The sequence below is a fragment of the Pollicipes pollicipes genome, unplaced genomic scaffold (genome assembly GCF_011947565.3).
Source record: "Pollicipes pollicipes isolate AB1234 unplaced genomic scaffold, Ppol_2.1 Scaffold_2555;HRSCAF=2994_pilon_pilon_pilon, whole genome shotgun sequence".
NCBI lineage: Eukaryota > Metazoa > Arthropoda > Thecostraca > Pollicipedomorpha > Pollicipedidae > Pollicipes > Pollicipes pollicipes.
In genome coordinates, this window is record NW_023596136.1 from 25918641 (window position 1) to 25944409 (window position 25769).

The 25769-nt window shown below is 62.0% G+C and overlaps 1 protein-coding gene across 1 annotated transcript in view; it reads left to right on the forward strand.

Annotated features, from left to right (window-relative positions):
• Nucleotides 1–1516: 1516 nt before the first annotated feature.
• Nucleotides 1517–25769, forward strand: part of LOC119099584 (HEAT repeat-containing protein 5B) — a 64067-nt gene continuing 39814 nt past the window's right edge. Inside the window, exon 1 of the mRNA XM_037222689.1 lies at nucleotides 1517–2243. Within this exon, the coding sequence (XP_037078584.1) occupies nucleotides 2109–2243 (135 nt within the window). The 5' untranslated portion in view covers nucleotides 1517–2108. The remainder of the gene's footprint in view (nucleotides 2244–25769) is intronic.

A 25769-nucleotide genomic window follows, 5' to 3' on the forward strand; every position in this document is an offset into this window, starting at 1 on the left:
GGTATGGTATTATGGGCTGCTTGCCATCGTCCGACCCGTTGCTGAATTTTATGATCGGTGTCGAAGGCTTAGGTCGAAGGCACGTCCGTACTGTAGCCCAACGGAGGATGAGCCCCTCGCCCTTTACGATAATTGTCACTTTTGAGCACGATTCGCAGCTGCCATTTAACAGTCGTCTTGGATACAGGTATTTCCTGTTTTTGAAACGCAAACCGGCGGTGCTGTTCTGTCTGCTGTCGCCCAGCTGTGGTTACCTGATGACGGTGACCCATGATGACCTATGGTGATGCTGGTGACCTATTTCAACCCGGCGTGACGTCGACATATTGTGGCATGAGATGGCGTGACCTGGTGTGACAAACAATGGACTGAGGCGGCATGTCACATGGCGTCACCTGTGGCACAGGCAGCCACATGGTGTGTCACCCGAGGTGACCTGACGTGAGCTATCACGACCTGACGTTAGGGGACGTGGCACGACGTCACGCGGGTAGCCCCCCACACCCTGCCGTGGTCTGACCTCGAGCCTGAACGCTGTTACACTTCTCTGGGCCTGTCCTCGGTCGACCACCCGTCATATGTGCCTCTTTGGGGAGGGGAGCGGGGTGCGGCGACGGCGACCCCTCACCGCACCTCCCGGCGTCCTCTCACCAGCCGGCGGCCGGAAGCCGGGCGTTTCCGGCTAAACGGCGGCAGTGACGTCACACGTCGAGCGTGGCCCGCCGTGCCGGACTTAACCGCCGTCTGATGGCGAGACGACGGCCGGCAGCTGCGACGCTGCTCTAGCCCGGCTCGTGCCGTCCCCGGCGGTGATATTGGACACTGGCGTTCGCGTGGCGCGCCGGTGGCGCCAAGCAATGGGATCAGAAAGGGAGAAGTGGAAAGGCGCATGCATTAAGGCGAGTCGCTCTGCGGATCGCGCTCTGGGAGTTCGCGCGCTTTAGGCGATCGTTGGTCATTGGCAAGGTCCTGAGAGCGCCGTCGTCAGCGCCGTGTCGCTGCCGCTGGCTCCGCGTGGGTGTCGGCCTCGGTGCCGCGGCCCTCATTGCTGCGTGTGATCGTCCGGCGCCGCGCGCTGCAGCCCGCTGCGGACGCGTCGCCGGGCCTCGTGCCGCGAAGGCCGCGTGCGGCGGGCGGGCGGGCGCGCCGTGCCGCGTGGCCGTCCCGTTTCGGGCGTCGTCTGACCTCTCATGGCGCGTCCTCGGTGGGCGGGCCCGCCCGTATGCGCGGCGCGTTTGAGCCGTATACGGGCGGGCGGCGCGCGGCTGGCGGTGTCACGGCGTCGGTCGCCGGCGGTGCTGGCGCCGCGGCCGGGCGACAGCTGCGCGGCGCGCCGCTATCGCACTCGGCGCGCCGTGATAGCAGCGGCGCAGCTGCCGGTCAGCGTGTTGCTGCTGTGAGGGGTAGTCGCCGCGCGGCGCGCTGGTGCTGGCTCCGGTGCCGGCCGGACTTGGCAGCGTCTGCCATCGCCGGCCGGGCGGTGGGCGGGCTTAGTTGCGCCCTGGGCCGGCTGAGGGCCGTCTGGCGCCGCTGCCGCCGCGGTCAGCACGTGCCGGAGCGCCGCGGCGGGCTCGTATGGTCCGCACGAAGGCGGGGCTGGGGGCAAGCGCGCGTGCAGAAGGAAGACTAAAGTGGTTTTCCCAGTGACTGGAAGTGTGCCTTAAACTTAAAGCGCCTCAGCTTTTGCAGTGTGCGTTCTCAGTGCCTTTCGCCCACCCGCGCGGACAGGGTGCGCGCCGGTGTGCCGTTGGCCGTCGTGAAGTATCTCCCGGATGTGTCGTCGTCCGAAGCTGTACTGAGCCAGTGCGAGGCAAGCATGCGGAACGGGACTGGTCGTCACAGAGCGACGCGTGGTTCACGGCCCCTTGTTTGAATAAGCGCTGCGCCGCAGGGCCATCACTGGTGTTCAGTGAACATAAATGGTGTTGGCTCTTCTCAACGTGCTAAACGCTAGAGCTAGCAAGTTCGTCCGGGCATCGCAGTGAAGGCGACTGCCAGCGGTCGTCTCCGGCAGCAGCTTTAGACCGTGGAGACCCGGACGTGCGGGCCCCTGTCTCTCTGTCTCCGGTGTCGGCGGTATCTCCGGAGCGGAGGTGCTCTAGTGAACCATGCCCGTGCCGTGGACCCGGTGGCGCTCGAACGTGACGCAGGCGGCGCAGAAGGTGGCGCGTGACACGGAGGCGTGGCTGCGACCGGAGGGCGTGGCCAGGAGGGCGGAGCAGGAGCGGCGTGAGGCGGAGGAGGTCAGTGTGGACGTTCGGGTGATACCACTGTGGATGGTCACACGGTCACGCTACATATCAGAAGTGAAGTTTCACTGAATGGGTTGGGAGGCTGTTCAGTGAAAATTGACGAAACCTGTCCAACAAAAATGCATCGAATGGGTCTCCCGGATTTTGCCCACTTTTCGCAAATTGGGTAGCCCTAGCCCGAAACCTATCCGGCCCTCCGAAACGAATTGTAAACGTGGCATGACGTAACGTGACGTGACGTGACATGCTTATTTTGGAAGGGTGTTGGCAAATTGCTATGGTCTGAGTTCTCCCCCTGTCCCTAATTGCGTTTTCACGCCAGTTACATCATGATACGTGGAATAAGCCTAGAGTTCCGATATAGTAATGGCGACTCTTCTTTCACGTTGTCATGTCTGAACTTCGGCCTGCCGTCGTTGCCCTTGCGGGTATTTTCCGGCGTTTTTATTTTGAACGCTTTTTGTATCACGTTTTTTATCTCAATGATGCGTTTGAGACCACTTCCAATTGGACCTGTCCATTGAATTTTGAGATCCTTGGGGCGGGATGAGAGGCATCCGGGAGCTCCCCGCACTGATCCTAGTCCTCTGCATACTCTCAGAAATACGAGTGAAACAGCACCCGTCTTGGTCCTGGCAGGGTGGTACGTGGCGGGGCGGCAGGGCGGCATTGCACACGCGCTCGGATCGCACGGACACGCAGCCCTCCCTCCCTTGATCACCGGTGATCACCTTCGTGATCATCCGTGATCAGCGGGACACGGGACGGAGCCGATTGGCCGCAATCGTCCTCTCGAGGATGTCGTCGAGTGCGTCGACAGCGAGTTAGGTTGGACAGCGCATTACAGCTCGTCTCCCGGCGCCCTCGTCGCTAATGTGATGCGAGGATTGCAGGCGCACTTCGGGCGGCCGTTCTCCGCTGTCATACATGATGCGCAGGGGTGTTCAGAGGGGCGCTAGGGGTTGGGAGGGATGTTCAGAGACGCGTTAGAGGTGGCAGGGATGTTCAAAGAGGTGTTAGGGGATGGCAGGGATGTTCAGAGGGGCGTTAGAGGTGGCAGGGATGTTCAGAGAGGCGTTAAGGGGTGGCAGGGATGTTCAGAGACGCGTTATGGGGTATCAGGGGTGCTCAGAGAAGCGCCATGCGGTATCAAGGATGTTCAGAGAGGCGTTAGGGGACATCAGGGATGTTCACAGAGGTGTTAGGCGCTGGCAGGGTGGGGATCTGGCTCACATTCCCAGTCGGCGTCAGGGTCATGGGACGGGAATGTCCGGCTACCGAGTATACTGGTTTTCGCCCCTCTGTGTCCCGCCCTCCAGCCGGTACAGATTCAAGAAAACACCGGGCACCCTCCTTTCCTGCGGTCACCAGTGTCTCCAGTGTCGCTGGTGTCGAAGGGTGTATGTAGGCTTTGCAATGTGGGGGTGGCACCCAAAATTTTCAGTTTAGAACGCATTGTAGCGCGCCGCGTCACAGTGCTTGAGCGCGGCTTTAGAACGGTACAAGATCCATTACTCGTGAACGAAGCAACCCAGAGTAATGAAACAAGTACGGGACGAATTTTTACATGTGCCGCATCGTGTGAGCAAACACTGCTGCATACTGAATGTATTAAAGGCGTTCAAACGAGGGCAAATGGTATAGTGATGTAAGCGTGACGTTGAAGTCATTCATGTTTCACGTTGGAAAACTCTCCCTCTCCCTCTCCCTCTCTCTTTTCCACCCTCTGGTAGAACTCCAGATAACATACCAAGCGCTGCACTGTTGGAATCACCTGTGTCCCCATCATACTGGCCGTAAGCCTTGGGTAGGGCTCTGCAGCTCGAAGTCGGGGCAGCGGATCTTCCGCCTGTCTGCATGCATAGTGCCTCTTCGTCGTCTGCCTAAAAAACCCACAGCCGCGGACAAAGTCAACCGCAAGTCTCGTCCATCACGTCATCCTTTCGGTCACGAAACACCGCGGCCGTGGCGCGCTCCGCGTTTGGCGTTGGAGACCGTCTTTTGTTGTTTTCTTTTGACACAGGACCGCCGTTTATTTATCACGCCAGGGGCCGGGCCGGTAGCAGGGGAGTCGGCCGCGGCGACATCACGGCGCTGCCTCGCACCGGGCGTCGCTCATCCCGGCCGGCGCGCGCGTCACCGGTCGCTCCATAAAAGCGCCGGCGGCTCCATTTCGGCGACACAACTTGGCCTTTACGGCGCCCGGTGCCGCGTCGGGCGCGGTTTGTGGGCCCGTACGGGCTCGGCCGCCGTCCGCACTGAACAAAGACGTGAGTCATGCCGGGGGCTCTGGCCGCGCTTCGGGGCGCGGGGGCGCCGGATGGGGGCGTCCCCCCGGGCATTGATGGCGGATTTAATGGCTGGGGCTCGTTGCGCTCCGCTGTTCTTCAGGACAAGACGCTGAATGACACACGGAGTGCGGAATGAGGCACTCCGCGTGTCTGAGAAAACGACGGTCGAAATTGAGTGTTGAAAAGTCGGAGCGTGGTGTGTCGCCGGCCCACTGCAGATCGCCACCGGCTCCAGGCTGAGCCTCATCCTCGCCGTGTGTCTCGAGGTCACACCCGTCGGGGTACGCCCCGCTGGTGACGGACGCCTTGCCGGGGTGGCCAACATCCGGCCCTGCACTGGACCTTGTCAAGGCTGTCGCCGCCCGGCGCTGCCTCGTCGGCCGGGCGGCCGCCGGCGGTCGTACCGGGCACGTTCTCACGAGACAGACCAGACCGCCAGCGGCCGTTCTGATGTGACAGGTCGAGCCGTCAGCGGCCGTTCTGGGGTGACAGATCAGGCCATCAGCGGCCGTTCTGGGGTGACAGATCAGGCTGTCAGCGGCCGTTCTGATGTGACAGGTCGGGCCGTCAGTGGCCGTTCCGGCGTAACAGGTTGGGCCGTCAGCGGCCGTTCTGGGGTGACAGATCAGGCCGTCAGCGGCCATTCTGATGTGACAGGTCGGGCTGTCAACGGCCGTCCTGATGTGACAGATCAGACCATCAGCGGCCGTTCTGATGTGCCAGGTCGGGCTGTCAGTGGCCGTTCTAGTGTGACAGGTCGGGATGTCAGCGGCGTCAGCCCCTTGCTGCCAGGTCGCCGGAAACAGCGGTGCTTTCGGCTGGACGTTTGCTCTTCGACGGATGCACGGACAGCTGGCATGGCGGCGAGTGATTGCGGCGGAAGGGCTGGCTCTTTGTCTTTCGCACGTCACCCTTCCCTCCAGACTGTACGGGTCGTTTGCACACCACTCATGACCGGCGGCTGATCGCTCTGGATGCCGCCCTCTGCGTGAGCGCGAGTCTCGCCGAGCGGCAGCCACAGACGGCGGCGGGCGTCCGTCCGGCCGCGCACCGCCGATCCCGCAGCATGTCACCGGCAGCGTCCGGCGACCAGTCAGCGGTCGCCGTGACGTGCGAGTGACGTCACGTACGTCCGGCTGAGGTCACTTCAGATGTGTTTCCAGCGATTCTGGTTTACGGATGGCCTTGCTCTGGAAAGGCCGGACGAGCGTCGAACGACTCCTGGTCGAGATTTGAATGGCTCTTATCGAGCGTTGAATTTCTCCTAGCCGGGCGTAGAATTACTCCGGACCTAGCGTAAAATTACTCCTGGCTGAGCGTCAAATGACTCTTGGTCGAGCTCCGAAGGATGCCCGGGCGGGCTTCGAACGGCGCCGAGACGAGCTGCGGCAGACTCTTGAGCTCTCGGACGAGCTGCGGACGCGTTCCACCGAAGCGTGTCACGACTCCCATCGAAATCCCTGACGACCCCCGCTCGAACCGTTTTCTGTTGGGGGGGGGGGGAGGGGAAGGGGCAGGTGCTCATGAGCGCTTAAGATTTCCACGGTGCGCCGTGTGCTGGACGGCGGCGGCTGCTGCTGCGACAATCATAAGTGCCACGACCTCCCCGTCTGGCCGGCCGTTACAGACAGAGGCCGCCCAGGCGTGCTCAACCTGAACACCTCAGCCGGAAGAGTGCTGTGAGTGTGTGTCCCGCCTGGTGATCCCTTCCTCACCGGCCACCCGGTCCGTCGTTCTACCATGGCGGCGGGTCCGCCGTGCCGTGCTATCGGTGCAGTGGGTGTGCCGTGCTGTCGGTGCAGTGGGTCTGCCGTGCTGTCGGTGCAGTGGGTCTGCCGTGCTGTCGGTGCAGTGTGTCTGCCGTGCTGTCGGTGCAGCGGGTCTGCCGTGCTGTCGGTGCAGTGGGTCTGCCGTGCTGTCGGTGCAGTGGGTCTGCCGTGCTGTCGGTGCAGTGGGTCTGCCGTGCTGTCGGTGCAGCGGGTCTGCCGTGCTGTCGGTGCAGTGGGTCTGCCGTGCTGTCGGTGCAGTGGGTCTGCCGTGCTGTCGGTGCAGTGGGTCTGCCGTGCTGTCGGTGCAGTGGGTCTGCCGTGCTGTCGGTGCAGTGGGTCCGTGCTGTCGGTGCAGTGGGTCTGCCGTGCTGTCGGTGCAGCGGGTCTGCCGTGCTGTCGGTGCAGTGTCTGCCGTGCTGGGGTGCAGCGGGTCTGCCGTGCTGTCGGTGCAGCGGGTCTGCCGTGCTGTCGGTGCAGTGGGTCTGCCGTGCTGTCGGTGCAGTGGGTCTGCCGTGCTGTCGGTGCAGTGGGTCTGCCGTGCTGTCGGTGCAGTGGGTCTGCCGTGCTGTCGGTGCAGTGGGTCTGCCGTGCTGTCGGTGCAGTGGGTCTGCCGTGCTGTCGGTGCAGGGGTCTGCCGTGCTTCGGTGCAGTGGTCTGCCGTGCTGTCGGTGCAGCGTGTCTGCCGTGCTGTCGGTGCAGTGGGTCTGCCGTGCTGTCGGTGCAGTGGGTCTGCCGTGCTGTCGGTGCAGCGGGTCTGCCGTGCTGTCGGTGCAGTGGGTCTGCCGTGCTGTCGGTGCAGTGGGTCTGCCGTGCTGTCGATGCAGCGGGTCTGCCGTGCTGTCGGTGCAGTGGGTCTGCCGTGCTGTCGGTGCAGTGGGTGTGCAGCACCACCCGACGGTGACGCTCGGTGCCGTCCCAGCCCGACAGTTCCGGGCAGCCCCCTTCCTCTCCCCGGGCCGTCTCGACAGCGCGGGGACGGCACCGGCGCGCCGGCGGCTGTTTTACCTGTCGTTGGCGGCCCTCGGGACGCATTTTGCCTGGGCCGGGCAATTGGAGCCGGCCCATCCATCTGCCGTGATGGGGCGCCGACACTGCCGCCGGCGCCGAATCTGCCGCCGGCGGCGGTCCCGGCGCCCGAGTGCAGCCGCCTGGGCTGACACGGCGGCGAACGCCGCCGCGTCGGCCCGTCTGGTGGCGCGGTGTGACGGCCAATGTACGGCCTGTCGATTATTTACAGAGCATGTCACCGCTGTGGGCATTGGTGTTGAAAGTTGCACGCTGGTGGGGGCGAGGGAAGTGTTTCGGGGCGCTGCTGTGACGTCAAACCGTCGACCTCTTCGGCTTTGGCCTGTGTGGGGGGGGGGGGGGGGGGGGCTCACTGGGTTTCGGCCTGCATGGTGGAAGCAGAACTCACCTGCTTTTCTCAGTAGGGACAGAGTGAGACGAGTCGGTGCGGGTTATCGCGCCACCTGCTGGTTCTCCCAGAAGTTACGCAGAGACCATGGGCGTCCGTCGGCATCGGTCGTGACTAAGACCTTCCCGTGTTGGTATCTGCTGTACTGGTCAAGAAACAGGCTTGCAGGAAGAGGCATGGCGCAGCATTGGTGCGCCAGTTCTGCAGGAAGTGACGCCCGAGTCCGGTTTTGATTGAGTTGTTTTTTAATGTGACTTGTCAGTTTCATTATGTACCACGTTTTAAACGCTCTAGTTTGCAAACAAGATTGAAAAGTTAAGTCGTACAGCCGTGATTTTTCGGTCCAAGTGGGATGTTTTTGTCGGACCTGGGGATAAAAGGACTTTGTTAACAGCAAATTTGGCTGAGTGTTTTGTTTTTCATCTCGTTAGACTCCGTCTCGCCTGAGTCAAAAACTCAGCCAAGCGTTTGCTTTCATCTGACTTCAATCTCGCCGTGCTCCTCTTAGTTGGCTAGGGTGTCCTTTACGCTCACTGACGTCTCACCTGGGGCTGTTACCCTTGTCAGTCGCATCCGTGAGTGGCATCGCGCGCCTGGCGGACGTGCGGCACCAGCGGCGCGCCGCGCCTGACCCGCCGAGCGGTGCGCGGCTCCTCCCCGGTCGGCGGCAGCGCGACGCGACGGCCGCGACGTCCGGCTCCGGCCGGTAATGGCGCCGCTGTGCTGGCCGCTGTCTTGACTCGCCGGACCGTTAAATGCGTGTCTGGCGCGCCTCTCCCGAGGCTGGGAGGCGGTCATCTCCGTGGTGACGGCGTCGCCTCCTGGAATCAAGTGCGCGATCTCGCTCGCCGCTGGCCCACCGCGGCAAGGGTTCACCCGTCGGCTCGCGTCGGAGCTGTCCACCCGGCTGGCTCGGAGGCGCCGCGTGCTGTCTCTGTGTTTGTGAGCTTCCCGCCGCTGTGTGTGGTCGCCGTGTTTAGTCGCTGTATTCTGTCGCTGCGTTTGGACGCTGTGTTCGGTCTCTGTGTTGGTTGGCGGGCGCCGCCCTGTGGTGAGTCGCCGCTCGCCGCGCCCTGGGTCCGCCTCTGAAGCGGCCTAGGCCCTGCACCGCCGACCCTGACGCCGCCCCTCGGCTTGGTCCACTGCAGACGGAATTAATCCGATCAGCGCCGTCTGGATAGCGCACAGGTCACAGTGAGTCGGCGGAGGGTCAGCCGGTAGCGCTGGGGGATCAGCAGCGGTGCAAGCCACTGATCACGGTGGGGGGGGGGGGGGGGGCGAAAGTGAGTGTCGGCCGATGACTGTAGAGGTAGCACACGGAGTAGATACGTAACGCCGTGTGGTGGGCGCCACATGACCGCGCAGTCGAAACGCCCCAAAGTCCCAACTACTGCTGCTTATGTCTGGTGCGTCTGGCTGATAGCTGTCAGTTGCGGTACCTTTTTGGGTTCACTGGCAGCGTTTTACGTTTGATGACAGCGGATCCACGTCCGTCGTGGAAAGATTCCCCGCCGGGTTGGCCAGCATCTGAACATCTGAGTTTACGTACGGACATGTCAGCACTGCGACTAACTGCGAAACGCTTTTTACCTGTCCTTGCGCCTGAACGCTTACGGCGCGTCACGCACTGGATACGGCCACCGCGTGCGTCCGTGGCGGGCGCTTCTTGTACCCGGTGACGCACCGGTCCTCGCGCGTGCCACCGCTTCGGGCCGCCGTCTGAGGACGCCTGCCATGAGGACGGTGAGGAGGAGGATCGATGCGGCGCCGGGACAGGAGGGAGGCTGCGCGGGCCGGCGCGGCGGAGCGGCCCGAGCGGCGGCCGGCAGTGGTCCGACGACACCCAGCGGCGGTGGACACCGGCGGCGGTGGGCTCTCCGGGCGGCGGCCGGGTCACGCCGGCGGACGCGCCCGCCAGTGCTGGGGGGCATGGGGTGTAGTGTACCTGGCAGCGGATGGATCCCCGCCGGTGTGACTGGTGGTGGTTTGGGGGGGGGGGGGGTCCGGTTGTGGGGTCCACCGCCCTGGGATGTTCCTGGGTGGGGAGGGGTCAGGCGGTGAAGCCTCCAGTGATGGGTACTTTTCGTGGTGATCTGCAGTGGCAGCGTGATACGGTGGCGAGGCGGGTGGTATTTTGGCGTCATGATTTGGAAAGCGATGACAGTTGTGGTTGTATATGCATTCAGGGATAGCGCTTATGATATCCAGCCACTGCTTCGCTCTCGGAACCCGGATGCTACCGTTTTAGCTAAGCAGTTCATATCTAAGCTAGTGACCCCGCTGACTGAAACACATTCGCCACCCTGTCTGCATGTAACTCGTGTAATGCGTTTGTTCCTGGGCGCTTAGTTTCAAGAGGCGACAGTTTGATGGCGTCACGGAGCTGCCTCATTGTTTGCCGGAAAGAAGGCTTTCCAGTCTAGTTGGTACCGTGTGAGACGACCGAAAATTTTGTCGCAATTCGGAACCAACTAGCTCGTCCGGAGACAGAAATACCAGGGTCGATGCCGCTGGCATGAAACCAGAGGTACGGGGTTCGATTCCCCGCGGTGCCCGCCCTTCCCGCCAGGGTGAAAGACAGGCGACGCCATATAGCCTCAGCAGCTGAGTGCGTCGTTAAGCCCCCGTGAGAGAGAGACTTTAGAACGTTCGTCGTCAAAAGCGAGGCGGTATTTCATCACTGGCGATGAGAAAGGCCTCTGCCCATGCTGGACTGACGGGTTTGGAAGGTTTTAATTACCCTGTAAGCAGCTTTTTTGGTGAACTGAAATTGTACACCTCTGACGGCGCATTTTCTAAGAACAGCACATTTACTGCACTGTTCCGGGAACATTATGCGTCTCGCGCAGAATTTGAGAGCGTGGTTCATCCCTAATGCAGATGTGAAACTTGCGTCATTCGTAATGGAATCCACCACGCGTGGACGCAAAGGTGGGAGTTCATTGATGGCCGGGACTCAGCCGTTATTGTCTGTTCTGGGTTCTGAGGGATGTCTGCCTTGTTGGTCGCATATGGTGCATCCAGCTGGTAGTGTCCAGCGTCGTGCATCCAGCTCCAGCACCTACTTGGTGTTTTTCGCTACGCCGTTAACAAACGCCCCCGGCCGGTTGCAAGTTTTCTCAGTTTCGCTTCGCCACACTCAGTGCCAACGTCCCGCTTCATCTGTGACTCCGCTGGCGCCGCCTCGCTCGTTGTGTTGTCTGCTCAGTCTGCACCTCTCACCGGGTGACGCATTCGGCCCCGTCCATCCTGCCGGCCGCCTCTCCGCTGGAAGCCTCGCGTCTCACCAGTAGCCGTCGTGACCCGTGCGGGACGAGGGAGTCCCGAGCGGGCCTCTCCACCTATTAGCACGTGTGCTGAACTAGGGAGTCCCTCCAGCTGTCGTGACCCGTACGGGCCGAGGGAGTCCCGAGCGGGCCTCCGCACCTATTAGCACGTGTGCTGAACTAGGGAGTCCCTCCAGCCGTCGCCACCTGTGCTTACGAAGGCAGTGCCTGGAACGGGGAGCTCTCCTGGCGCGGGTGGCGGCGACGCCGGCTTTAATAAGAGCAATTTCCCCGCGGCAGCCGGGCCAGGCGGATATTGTAGCCGGCGGCGACGGCCGGCGACAGCGTCATGCTCGGTCTCCGTCCCGAAGGCAGACGAGAGGCGGGGCGAGGCGGACTGAGCTAAACTGAGCTGTGCTGAGCTGCACTACATCCACGGCAGACTGAGCGGGTCACAACAGAGGTCAGATCTGACCGCCGCAGCCGGGTTATGCCGGAAGCGCGCCAGCCAGCGGCACACGTCACGGGTCACGTGGTTACGAGCGCTAGTCAGGTGGTTAAGGGCGCGAGTGCCGCGGTGTAGTGGAGCCGGGGGCCGATTCGCGCCTGCTGTTGACTTTGGCGGCGCCTCGGCCACCTCGCGCCGGCAGCTGGTCACGCCGGCCGACCTGTCCGACCGTCGGCCCGCCCACAGACGGCCGGCCTGGCTTGTCTGGGCACACGCCGGGCGGCGCGCCCGGCCAGCCGGTTGCAGAGTGCCGCTGTCTCGCGGGGGACTGCCCTGCCGTCCCGGCGGCCAGTTACCAGCCCCCCGCATCGCCGCCGCCGCCGCCGCAGTGGTCTCGCTCCCCGACCGGCCGGCGAGCGGGTTAAGCGGTGAGCGGCTGGCCGGCACCGGCCGGCTGGATGTTCGACGCGGCGGACGCCGGACGGGAGCCAGGGCGGCGCGGGAGCGGGCGCGAAGTGTGCCGGCCGATTCCAGGCTCATTTCACTGGACAAACGGGGTCGTATCTCAGACGACTGGAGGTCAGGCGCGCCGGCGTGCGCCGAGTGCCGGCCAGCTGACCCACTTCGGCGGGGGTTGCCTGCCGCTTAGGGCAGTCGGATGGGGGGGGGGGGGGGAGAGCTGGTCAGTGGTGCTGACCTTGGGGGTTCGACGACGGCAGCAGAGGTTCACGCTCGCGAGTCGGACTTTTGAGTGCGGCTTGGACCAGGTTGTATCATGTGGAGCTGGCGAGGGGGGGGGGGCAGTGGTGGATGTCGCCAGGTGGCCGACGTCGTGCCTTGTCGTCCGGTCAACTCCTGTCTCCTGTCCTGTCTGTCATTCACCTTGCATGCCGGCGGCCGCCACCTCGCTGTGTCGGCCTACCCGGCTCCTCTCAACTCAGCGCTGGCGGCTCAGTCAGCCCGCCAGTCGTCAGCGGCTACGTCTGTCGCGGGGTCGGCGACCGAATCTGACTCTGGGGTGCTGACGGCGCGCTCGACCGTCGATCTCTGCTCGATCCTGGATTGACTGGCAGCGGCTCCGAGGCCGTCGAGCCGGGCGTCCCGCAGCCCCCGGTGCCATTGCGCCGTGGTCGTGCCGACGAGATCCTGCCGCCGCCGCCGCCTCCGCCGCAGCCCGCTTTGTGGCCCGTTCCTAAGGCCTTAAACGCTATCGGGCCTGAGGGCCCTCGGGCGCGCTGCGAGCCCTCCGCCCGATGTCTGGAGTGGGGTCCATTTGTTAGCGGACCGGCTGGAGAGAAGAGCGCGCCGCCTGGCTGTGAGAGACGAATTTGGGACCGGATAGTGGGCGTGCGCGTTCGTTCGATTGTAGGACGGGGAGTTGCCGTTGGAGGCAGGGGTTGAGAGAGAAAGGGTGACGTTAGCGTTCGCGGTCTTAAGACACCCCGCTTTTACCATATAGCGACATCTAACATCATCAACAAATAGATCCTCTGTGACTGTGCCAGGAGCACTATTGCTTCCCACGAATAACACCTAGTCCCATCTTATACCTTGAAACGCGAACAGGTGTGCGCTTACGAAAACAACGCCCAGTCATTGTCGGTTAACGCAGAAGGCCCATTTGCCGCGAGTGAGTGCCCCGAAACATCAGGCCGCGCCCCGGACTGAGAGGCTATCGACCCGCCGTGAATCACGCGCGGACACCCGCAGTTTGATGGGCGACTTTTGTTGTGGAGAGGGAGAGGTTGATCAGGCCGGGCAGCGCCGTATTTTCGTCGACAATGGGAGGGGGTGCGCTGCCGAGATTGGATTGGCCGTCGGGCGGCGCTCGGCCGGCCCCGGTCGGCCTCCTCGCCACGCGCCGGGGTCCGCGGCGGCTTCGATGACGCCGCTGATTAATTGCCTCCTGAATTGGCGCCTTGTCGGCCCATGTGAGGGGGTGTGGAGAGGTGTGCCGGTGCTGGCGTCGCCGGCGTGGGGCTGTCCGGAGCGATGAGGCGGCCGCCGGGTGCTGGTCTCGTCGCCAGGCCGCGCTGGCGCTGGCGCTGGCGGTGACGCTCGCTACGCCCGTCGGACGCCGGCCAGCGCGGCCGGTGGCGCGCTGGGGGCGGGGCGCCGGTGCCGCGGCGGCACCTCTCGTGGCCGCGATGGATGGCGCGTGCTCGTGCCCTCTGCCAGCGGAGCGGAGACGACCCCCCCCCCCCCCCCCCATCCGCCCACAACTCCGGCGTCTCCGGCTCCGAGAAACGCGCTGTTTATGGGCGCGGATACCGCTAAAACGGTCCGGTTAAAACGCAATTTATCACAGAGATATATAAGCAATCGCAAAGAGATAAGTTATCGTTTCGGGCTCGGCTATTCCGTCCGTCCGGTTTCTGACAGCGGGCTGCGTGGTGGCCGTTTATTTTCCCATATGTGTGGGAGGGGGGGGGGAGAGGGAGGGAGGGCATTGGCCCACCTCCCGCGAGGGCAGGTCGATGGGGTCAGTCTGGCCATTACCGGGCTAGTTTCCCCGTCCACGGCCACTGTCGACACCACGCGGCGTTTTCACAAATGCCAGCCGTGTTTCGTGGAGGTAAATTGAAGCAGTGAGTCGATATCGGGCTTAGTTGCGCGCGTCTGGGATGATTGTCCGTGTCATTTCTTTGAAGTTTTTTTTTGTCATGTGTCATGTTAAATCTAAATGTATCTCGGTGTCATTTCTTTGAAGCGTTTTTGTCATATGTCATGTTAAAACTAGCGATAAGTTTTTTGCTCGCTTCGTGTTTTCATCATGCGACATAAATCAATATTTCATGAGCTAACCTGAATGTGCCTTTGATGTGTTAAATTTGGCGCTGCGCAATGTGGAACCATCCGCTTCACTTACAGTATTTGATACCTGGATAACTATTCAATGAATGCATCAAATATATCCGGCTTAAAAAGCGGGCACCCAGAGAGCCATTTCTACGAAATTGGGAAGGAACAAAGTGACCTACTGTTGTTTGTCACTGCCTCGTGCGTCAATGTCTGATCCCTGAGGTCACGTATTCATTCATCAGCCTTCCGCCTAAAGTAATAGCTCTTTGGAGAGCAGTTGAATTTCAGCCATTGTATAGCAGATACGAAAGACAGTTGTCTCTGAAGCGTGCTCGTCGCAAAGATCGCGAAAAAGCATGCATTGTCCGCAACCCGGGTCGCATCAAACAGAAAGGGAAAGATTCCTGGAGCTGTCAGTTGGCTCCGGATCCAGTGCAGTCCACTGAACATGTGCCGGGGATCCGCAGTCGGCGGTGCACCTGCCGGCCATCTCCATAAACCGTCGCTCACAAAATGCGCGCCGCGTCAGGCCGTTTAGCAGGCGGCGCTGCGGGGCGGCTCCCTGGGGTGCCGTGGCCCGGCCCATTCCCCGGCGCCCGGAGACGAACGGCGGCGGCGGCGGCGGCGGCGGCGGCCGGCCGGCCGCCGGCCCGTCGGCCCGTCGGCCCGCCGGCGTCGACGCGCCGCCCAGGGTGCGCCGCGCCGCGTCCGGCGGCCGCTGACGGATGGCCGCGCGCCGCGTGAGTGGCGCCCGGCCGGCGCGGCCGGCCCGCCTCGTTAGTCGGCGGCGATTTACGACGCCGCGGTCGCAGAGCCGGCTGTTAGGTGCTGGCAGATGTGTGGGGTCGGCAGGGGTTACGGCTCGGGGGCCTCAGGTGTGGGCTGGTGGCGGGAGGGCGCGCGCTGGGTCGCCGACCTGTTCGCAGTTGGATATCGGCGTGGCGCGCTTAAGTGATGCTCGTATCGGCGAGATCGCCCCAAGTATTGCGAACTGGAAGCGGGTTAGATGCAAGATCAATCATCAGTGCACACTGCTGCGATTAGATCAGGCTCGAAACTTACACCCGATTGGATAGATCTTTCCAAAAGTTGACGTCCTCGTTCAAAGTGCTGTAGATGGCTGACTTCGTGGCCGAAAAGATGCTTCATTGAGAGCACTCATTATTGCTTCGTATTGGAATCACCGTTACATTTTTCAAGTTGGGGTAACACTCTGCTCGAAAGTTGATTGTTTTCCGTCCGATCGGCTGTGCTGTCTAATGCCAAAGTTGTTTGTTGGCTCACGGCACAGATTGCGTTGTCATTTGCGCGGCCACGTTTATTTGCGGTTCCCGTGTTGGTTCCAGCGGTCGCACCGCAACTTGGTGCGCGGCGGTTAAAAGCCAGAGCTGTTTTTATCCCGCGCAATTACATTAGAAAGTTCTCCTGAGGTGGAAAACACTCGGCGGTATTGGTTGCCGTAGTCATCAGTATTCATCGGGCGACGGGACAGGACTTGTTGGATGCGGCGGCGTCTGTGGAGGAGGGCGATTCAGTATCAGCCGGGCCGGAATCGTCGAAACCAGTGCTGTGTGGGGCTCACCTGGGAGGGTCGGGAGGCCGATGCGAGAGTTGAGGCGAGCGTGTTACGATACCTCGCGTCTTGATTGGATGTTGCCTGCCGTTGTGTCGTGCCCCTGGTCTTCGATTGGCTCGATAATCCCTTTTTATTCCCACACCGTGTGTGTGTGTGTGTGTCCCAAACCGGTTGGGCTGCTGTGCAAGCCATGCACAGTTCCGTAACTGACGACTTGTCGCGGTTGAGGTTTCGTGTCGCACCACCGGCTGCCGCCCGACGCCACGACCGCACCTCAGTCTCCCCCCCCCCCCCCCCCCCCCGCTCGACCGGCCGCCTCGGGGGCCCTCAAAATTCAATTTGGTCCGGCCGCCGGGCCGCCGAGGCGGACGGTAACGGCCGGCGGCGGCGCGGCCGCTGATCCAGCCGTATTTGCGCGGCGGCGGCCGTCTCCCGCGGGGCTCGTGTCGCTGCCCCGGCCGGCCGGCCTGTTTGCCACCGAATCGAACCGGGCGGCGGCGGCGGCGGTTTTTTCGGCGGCGTGGTCGGTGGGCCGAGTTGCCGGCCGAGGCGGCGGCCAATCTGCGGTAATGGGCGCGACCTGGTCGACCGCGGTGCGCGAGAGTGGCCGGTGTCGGGGTGAATGTCGCGGCCCGGCAACGCGGCGCTGCTTGTGTCGGCCGTCTCGCCGTCGTCCCGCTTCTTACTGTCGGCCGCGGCAGGGGCGTGGTCGTCGCTTGCCAATCTCTCTCCAGCCCTCGGCGCCTCCTTCGTCGCCAACACCATGGGTACTGATGCCGGAGCGGTCGGTACCGCGCCCGTTGCCCCGTCCGCTTCCGTCGCCGTCGCAGGGTCGCTGCCGGCCATGCTGTACCGACGGGTGGCTGATCGGCGGCCCGGCCGGTGCCGATATCCGCTGCCCGTCAGCCCGTCCAGCGGACAGCTCTCTGCCGGTCGGTCGTGCTGCTCTTGGACGGGTCCTCGGCGGCCCGGCCGGTGCCGATATCCGCTGCCCGTCAGCCCTCCAGCGGACAGCCCTCTGCGGGTCGGCCGCGCCGCTCTTGGGCGGGTCCTCGGGGGCCCGGCCGGTGCCGATATCCGCTGCCCGTCAGCCCTCCAGCGGACAGCTCTCTGCCGGTCGGCCGTGCCGCTCTTGGACGGGTCCTCGGCGCCCCGGTCCTGCGGACGGCAGCCGGACGCCGAGGCCGGGCGACCCGGGGGCCGTCTGCCGCCATCAGTGCCGGAGTCGGGCTCGCGGCCGGACCGGGCTGGGCGCGGCAGATGTGGTCTGGCTCGGCGCGGTGGTCGTCCAGCCTGCTCGCTAACGACTGCCGCTGGTGGACAGGCTCGGCCGAACGGCGGCCGTCTGGCCTTCTGGCTCTGGATCGCCGTCTGACTCCGCGGCTGTCGAGTGTGGCGGCCGAGCTGGCCGAGCTGGCGTCTCCTTCCGCCGATTGTCGCGGGCGTTCGTCCCGCTGGCTGCGGAGCTGCCGGTTCGTGGAATGGATGACCTCGACTTATGGTGGCGGTGAACGTGACTTACAGCCCTGCAGGGAACCTTGACTCTGGATTCAGGCGGTGTCCTCGTCGAGCCGACTGTCGGTTGTGATCGGTTTATGTGATACGGCGTTCGTAAGGAAGGCGTTCTTACGTAAAAGTCGCAACGAAGCCGTCAGGCTCAAGACCGTAAACATAATGGCAACGTATAGGTAGCATTTATTTGTTTTTCCAGAATGATGCCGATATATATATATATATATATATATATATATATATATATATATATATATGCTGTAATGACATTTTTATCAAGGCTGTACGCCAAATGCTTTGAGGGCACTGTCCATCGCCGTTTGGGACAGTGCATGCCCTGCGTCCCATTTCGGTAGATTTACCTGCGGACCGGTAGACAGTGGCACCTGTGCCAAGGCGAGGGTGATCAAGACACCGTGATCCGGTGCGGTGACGTGCCCTGACCTGACCTGGCATGGTCCACGTCCCCTGTGGGCCGCTGATCAGTAGTGAGGCCTGACTCGCCCAGTCTTGGCCGCCACCCAGCTGACCAGCCGTCCAAAGGGATGAGGTGACCAGTGCCAGGCTCTTCGCTCAACCCGTGGGACCCAACCGCTGCCAGGAGTCGGGGGGTGGTACCCCCCTCCCCCCTGCCGTTAACCCAGGTGACCCAGCCGCTGCCAGGAGTCTGGAAACTATACCCCACCCTGCTCTAGACCCAGGTGACCTAGCCGCTGCCAGAAGTGAGGGACCGTACCCGACCTCGCTCTCGGCCCGCGCCCCAGCCGGCGGCTCACCTGGTGGCAGCCCAGAGCTGCCCCGGCCCTCCGCCGCCGCCGCCGCCGTCGGCTGGCGGCCGTGGCGCCCCGGTCCCTTCTATTTCGCCGCGGCGCCCTCCTGGGGCGGCCGGCCCGTAAACTGGGCGTCCAATTTTCAATGGAGCTCCCAACGGGCCCGCAGCGGCAGTGACTGCGGCCGCCGTCGCCATGCGGACCAAGCCGGCCCACCTCATGACCTTCTCCGAGTTCCAGCACATGAAGAAGGTGAGCGGTGGCCGTGGGTGGGGCCTTCCCCTCTCCGGCGGCGTCGGCACTCGGTGAGTGGGAGCTCTCGTCGGGCTGTTCTGGTTGACTGCGACACTAGGGGTGATAGGTGTGGTGAGTAAGCAGGCCAGCCTTCCACATCACAAAGAGACGTGAATGTCGGACGATGCAGGTATGTTATTGCATGACTTACGCCATTCCGTGGTTTGGACAGGTGTCTTGTCGCCGGCGCGTACCCACATCATGCTGCACCAGCAATTCTCGGACATACTTCCGCGATGTGCGGACCCTCACCCTGCGCGCGGCACACCACATCAATGTCCCAGCTCGAGAGCCGTTCTATTCTGGTGACAGGTCGTCGAATCGGTCGGACGTCGGCGGGTGACGCACGAGGCCGTGCGCTCGCCGTCAGCCGCGTGGCTGGCGGTCTGTCGGGCCAGATCTGATGGCGTTTGTGTGGCAAGCTGCGTCATCCGGGGATTACGTTCCCGGCCCATTACCAGCCGCTAAACCTGGCCGCTGCCAGGTGTGGTCTGCGCCGAATCCTATTGTGAGGCGGCCTGCACTACACACATGACCGGGCCGGCCTCATCTCGGCGGCGCCTCCCAGGGGGCGCCAGCACGGTCCACTGCCGGCGCCGGCTAATTCACAGCCTGCCGACCGTGAGGGCCGCGGCCGCCTCCAGTCTGCCGCACTCCCCGGGGCTGAGGGCTCGAGGTCACTGTCTGGCGTCACGCGGCGACCCCGAGCGAGGCTCGCGATCGCCCTGCCTGCCGACCTGGACCGGTTGGCAAGGGTCCTATCTCGTGGCTGCGATGCCGGCTCGGGGATCAGGACGCGAGGCGGGGGGCAGCCGCGGGGGTGGATGGCTTAATGGGTTCATGTCGGGTCGTTGTTGTGGATGAGTCGCAGAACAGTTGATGTGATACGATCTATCCACGCAAATTCAGGAGACCCGTGCGTAGGGCTTCTTAGCGTATGTCTCCGGGGACAGCGGAAGCGTAAGTTTTGTGAATGCTTTCATCCATAAGTGTTGACCTCCTGCCTTATGAATGTTGACCCGGTGGTCATGCATCCTTTAGTGCGAGGGTGCTGAGTGGTGTCGGCCTTTTGAGATGACCCCGGCGTGACGTGTGAGGAGCCACCTCCCGGATCTCGCTGTCGGGCCGGCCACGCCGGTAGCGCGCGCCGGGGACGCCAGTTCTGAGCACACGTCGGACTTGGGCATTGTCGCTTACCGGCACAACTGCTGAGGTCGCTGAGGCTCCTGAGGTCACCAAAAAGGTCACGGCATTTTACCCGGCCGTCTTTTGTGAAATATGCATCGGGCGACCATGGCACCCGGGATGGTTAGCTGCAGGAGCCGTGTCCAGCCGGCACCGCACCCGGTCACCGATGGTGCAGGCGCGTGTCTCTGAGTGGCGACCTGTGCTGCGCCCCGGGCATCGGCCGACCTGTCGTGTCCGGCGGCCGTGCCGCTGATCCCGGCGGAGGCTCCGGCTCTGGCGCGAGCTCAGTTCAGGTCACTGGTCACTGCGCGTGGGGAAGCGGTGACCCGCGCCCCGGGCGCCGTGGCCCACTTCAGAACATGATGAACTTGGCTCCTGGCACGGGTCGAGTTGGCAGACACGGCCCCACAGGAACCGCGCCCGCCCTGTTCACGCACCGGTCGAGGAGGCACGCAAAGGTGCCAACCCGGCCAGTGGAAGGTGCCAGGTTGATTGGCTTCTCAACTGGGCCCGGGCTCCGTAGCACAGTGTGGGGGCGGGACCGGTGCTCAGACGGTCTTTGCACTCTCAGGCCTGCCCATTGACGGCCAGATTATAACGGGAAGTGCGCAGAAACGTGTAAGAGTAGCTGTTACCAGTGCATGGTCGAAGGTAATGTGACACAGCATGTTACTTGAGTAATTTACGCTTTTAGTTGGATGTTATTTTCAAAACTGCTGTCGTTTACGGTTTCCAGGGCCTTATCAGGCTAGCGTGACGCCACTGGAGTTACGCTTGGCAATCTCACACGCGCCCACGCGCGCGAGCGTTCTCGTCGGCACGTGCCGGTGTCTTATCGTCGCTCACGCATGCACACCGCTCGGCCGTCGCGTCGGTCAGCGACCTCGCTGGCGGAGAGCGTCGGCACCGGTCGGCGGCGGCCGGCCTCTCGTCGTCGGCGACATTAAATTCAGCACGTCGGCCGGCCGGAGTCGGCCCGGTCAGGTCCTGCTGTGACCGGGCACGCGCGTCCCTCGGGGGCGGCCGCCCGGTGTGCCGCCTCCGCCGCCGCCGCCTGTCGGCCGCCGGCTGCTGTCGGGGTGGAGAGACGCGTTCAGCGGCGGCGCGCGCGGCAAAGCGGTGAGTTGGTCTCGTTCGGCTTGCGGTAGAGGAGTAGTTGCCTGTGCGTTGCGCGGCTCCGCGTACGCCCGTGCGTGGAAACGACCGCACGTTACGCCCGCTGAGGGGCCTCGGCGGTGCGCTCTCGTCGTGCCACGTGCTGTGCCGAGCCGCGTGGCTGCCCCGTGCCGGAGACCGCGCCGCGTCCGGTGACGTCTGGGAGACGGCGCTCCGTCTGGGGAGGCGGCGCCGCCACGCCTGGGGAGGCGGGCCAGCCACGCCGGAGAAGCGCCGCGTCCGGTGGGGTCTGGGAGACGGCGCTCCGTCTGGGGAGGCGGCGCCGCCACGCCTGGACCGGGCTGTGGTCCCATCGCGTCCTGTGATGAATGGTGACCGGATAGATTACGCCTGGTGCGGAGAGATTAGCGTCGATGTTCGCGACAGGAAGAAGTGCATTACGGGCTCATTAATTGGCGTCTTTTTAGGGGCGTGAAACTCGGCGGTGACGGGAAATGATCTTGATTGATGCCCCGTTTTGACGCCATTTTGCAACGCTGTCTTTGAATAAAGTGAGCACGGGCTGGGAATTTGGATGCTGTTTAATATGAACTTTGCATTTGGGCGCCAAGTTACGTAGCTTTTCGTTCATATTTCAAAGAGCCGTTAAATTTTTCCGTTAATTCGAAGGTGAGCATGAGGCTAACAGTTGCAACGGACTGCCCGTTTTGACATTCGTCGTACTTAAACAGATGTCAGAGCGTCGCACACACCAGTCCTTGAACAAAATCACATATATGAGACGAGCACCAAGGTTGCATTGTTCCTCCCCAAATGATCAGGTAAACGTGCTTCGTATTTTGATAAGCAAACGCTGCCCACGTTCAACACCATAATAAATAAGGAAATGACAGGCTTTCGGTGATAATGCAGTGTTTGGCTGCTCTGGGCAGTGACCATGATGATGGGAGGGGGAGGGGCGGGTGGGGGGGGCTCGGTGGCCTTTTACAGCTGTGTTTGCGAGTGAAACGCGTTAGCACGGTGATGACGGCCAAGCGCGACCGCACGGCTTTGGCCGAAAACATTTTTATGAAGCTGTTTCGTCTCTTACGTACTTTGTGCGGTGGCTGGAGAGTTAAGATTACAGATGGTTTGGTACTGATGGGGAGTTACTAGATAGTAAACAGCTAATGGCCACTAAAAGTGCCTGTGCAGTGGGTTGAGCGGCGCGTTTGAGCGTGCCCGTAACTCCCTGGACACATTTCCGTCAATTTATGTTTTGCCATCTCCTACCCGAGACTGCCGTCGTAAACCACTAACAGGTGAGGCCACAGGGTCTGCTCCCAGAATCAAAAGCCAACAACATCGCTTTACAGTGCACCTTGCCTGAGTGGCAGGAACGCGCTCTGCTCCAGACCGGTGTGTATCGCTGTGCCGTCAGCCGGCGCTCGCGTGACCTGACCCGACCTGACCGGACACCGCTCGCCGGCAGAGGTCAGCCTGGGAGGCGTCTTACTGGCGCTTGGCTACTGCCGACCAGATGTCATTTGACGAACAGAGGTGTCAGCGCTGATGGGGGTTTTTCACATACATTATTTGTATTGAAATTATTCATTACTGAATGCATATTGAGTACTTTTGATAATATAATATGGCAAAGTATATAAATATTGAGTGTTCAATTTGAAATGCCAGTTCTAAATAGGCTATAAGCTGTATAAAATAATAATTACCAACATCTGTATTTATATTACAGATCTTTGAACATGTTGCCACTTCATTTCTATAGTCCATGTTCATCTGCCTAACAAAACGTCTCCACGACAACCCCTGAACGCTACCGCACTTTTCCCAATTCCAGAATGGCCCCACACTGGGGCTGCGGCTGCTGCTGTCTTGCAACTGGTGCGTGTGTGTAGCCGCTGAGCGCGAGCACGAAGGTCTGCGTCTTTAGTTCTCAGACTTAGTTCAGACTTCAGTTCTCTGATGGTGTGAAAGACAACAATCAATATGTCTGACAACGTTCAAGAATGCTTGCCAGATAGCGCGCGCTGGGCCTTTTTTATACTATTTTAATTGCAATTTTAGACTTGACATTTCTGTTGAAACACCTTGTAGTTAGTTGTCTCAATTAAAACGAACTTTCTTCGAAGCGAACCTGCGAGATGGTTGATATCCAGTCGTAAGTTTGATTTCTTTGTGGTTTGTCATAGCGTAAGTAAGTGGCCACGAATGAAAGCGAAATTGACGCCGGCGGCAGTATTTATCTTTCCAATAATGGCCTCGGGGTGTGTATTTGCTGTCGTTGGAGGTCTGTAACCCGACTGCCGCTGTCCCTGCCTCGCCGTTGGTCAGCGATCTTGCCCAATCAGCCCGCTGCCCTTCGTGACCCAGTGTCCATCAGTCATGCCCGGGCACCGGCCCCTGAGACCTGGCACGCTAATGCGACCCTCACACTGGCGTGCCGTGTGGATCATCCCACCTGCTCCCTCATGCGGCACGCTGTCTGACGTTCGGGGAGAATACCTCAGGAGCAGGGGAGGTAAAGCCGCGTTGGTAAACAAAATGTGGCTTACACCATAGGCAAGATTCAATTTGTATCGAGGGGGAGGGGTACTCCTGCCAGCACCTCCAGGCTTCGCCATTATCTGGCCACGTACCTCCCGATCGCCCCAGCTGAATCGCCGGGCCTTCTCTCCACTGTCGGGTTGCTGTCAACTTTCCCTGCACCCGGCTTGTCCCGAAGACCTGACGTCGCCCTCACCCAGCACCCGGTCACTGCCCTGAAGCCTCCCCCTTCCCCTCGCTGCCGTCCCCACCGACACCCCGTACGTGGTGCTCCCGCCGGTGAGCTCGCCTCCTTCCCGCGTCAGCCCCGCTCGCGCTCGGCGGGACCCGCCCGCCGTCCGCCGGCCCGTACCGCGACCGCGTGTGGGCGGGCGCCGCGCTCCGGTACGCCCGGCGCACACCTGTTTACACGCCGCGCCCGTCGTAAGGGCGGTCGTAACGCGCCGGGCAGCGCCGTGTTACGACGCTCGACGCACCCGGGGACCGCGCAGCGGACAAACAGGGACGCCCGCGCGGATAGGGTCGCAGGTCGGGCTCCTGACGTCCTGGTGGTCGGGATTTGTCCGGTTTCGTGCGCGTCGCGTGGTGTTTTTCTGCTTTGGTGCTTCGTTTCGTCAGTTTCGTGCAAGCTGTCGTAAGTACCGCTGTAAAGGTTCACCGCTGTGCATGTTGCAAGAGACAGTGCTGGTGCGCTCCAGCAGTCCTATTCGTGGGCGGGTTTGCCTGTGGGACTACCAGAAATGCCAGGGGAAAATGGCTGGCGAAATGTGATGGCAAAATACACCAAACTTGCCGAAGAATGGGGCGACATGAGCTATATCTAACGTGGCCCTAGTGGTGTACACAGTACACCAAGCTTGCCGAAGAGTGGAGCGACATGAGCAGTATCTGACGTGGCCCTGGTGGCGTACACGCCTGCTTTTTCATTGGATCTCGTGTTTTGGTTTCATGAATATTCTTCAGCGACACGAAAACATCGAACAAGTGAAAAGACCCAACGCTCCTTCCTGTGGCGTCTTTTTTAACGACAAAATGTTTCCAAGCATCATCATAGGATCCGTGTTGAACCTCTCCTCGAAGTGGTTTGGTCATAGCCCATCTGTCTCCCTCTGTTACTAGGCGTGTAGGTTCCTTACATATGTTGGCGCTATATGACCATGCAGTCGAGACACCGAGAAGTACATATGCTGGCTGGGAAATGTGTAAGTTTTCCTTGCGATGAAAGACACTTGACGACAAAAAAGAAAGAACACCAATATGCCTTTGTTGCAGTTAATTCGATGTGCCGTTAACTGACCTCCCGTTGAGTCATCACATGCCTAGGGACAGTCCACACAGTGCAGACGGACGCGCCTACATAGTCCTGAGAGCAACTGATGACGTTACTAAGCGCCCGCTGCGACGGTCTCAGGGCGGACCAGTCTTCAGGCGGCGTGCTGCTCCAATGAGCTTTGGCGTGGAGACGCGGGAACCATCGGCGGACACGCGATCTTGTCGGGAAGTTGGCGCGTCTATCGCGGCCGTCCGAGCGCCGACACGGCCCTTCGCGAGCAGTGATCACTTGCCGATCTAAAGTGGCGACAAGTTCTCGGCTGGCGACGACGCGGCAGCGAAAAGCGGCCGCCGGCAGTGGACGCTCTTGAGCGGCCCCGCTGTGACCGTCAGGCTCTCTCAGGGTCGCTCAGGTCTGAGGCGCACCGGGCGGCGTGGCCTGCGAGACCAAGTGCGCCGCCCACCGCTGAGCGTCGGGAGCGGCGCGGCGCCGCGACCGGTGACGGCGCCCGCTGGTGCTGCAGCGCGGGCCCGGCAACGGCGCCCTTAGCGCCGGCTGATGGCAATGGGCGCCGCATTAGCCTTCGAAGTTGCCGTTAATATATTTATGAGGCGATGTTCGGTGGCGGGGAATTCACCCCGGGATAATGGGGATCGGGTCAATGTTTGCCGGGGCGGCGGGGATCGCGGCCATGCTCTGCCGCCGTCGTGCGTGCTTCCCGGTGGTGCTATCAGATGCCATCGCTCGGTACATACGCACGCGAGAACCTGCGATCCCCGCGGCAATTGTGTTGTGTGTTATATGACGCTTGACGCTGGCCGCCCGGCTCTAATGAAGACACAGCCGTCGGCGCCGGCGTCGGCTACAGCCGTTCTGCCTCCGGCGCGGGATCGCGGAGAGCCGGCGTTGGTCGGCGTCGGGGGGCGGCTGGATCGGCCCGCAGCCGCCGGCCGGTGGACGTTAACTGGCGCGGAGACGGGCCGCGGCAGGGCGGCCTCACGGCCGGAGGGGGAGGGGGGGGGGGGGGAAGGGCGCCGGTCAGGCTCGGCGCGCCGGCGTAGCGGCCTCGTGGGATCGTGAACGTAGGCCTGGTTGGTGCTGGGGTGAGGATGTGACTAGGATGGTGTTGCTGGTAGCTGAATGCAGCTGCGGCTGGTAACTGAATGCCACTGCAGATGTGTTGGGATAATTGGCAAGAAGGTGCGAATTTGTGAGCTGTGTGTCGTTCTCGAAAAACGCCCTGCATTTTGG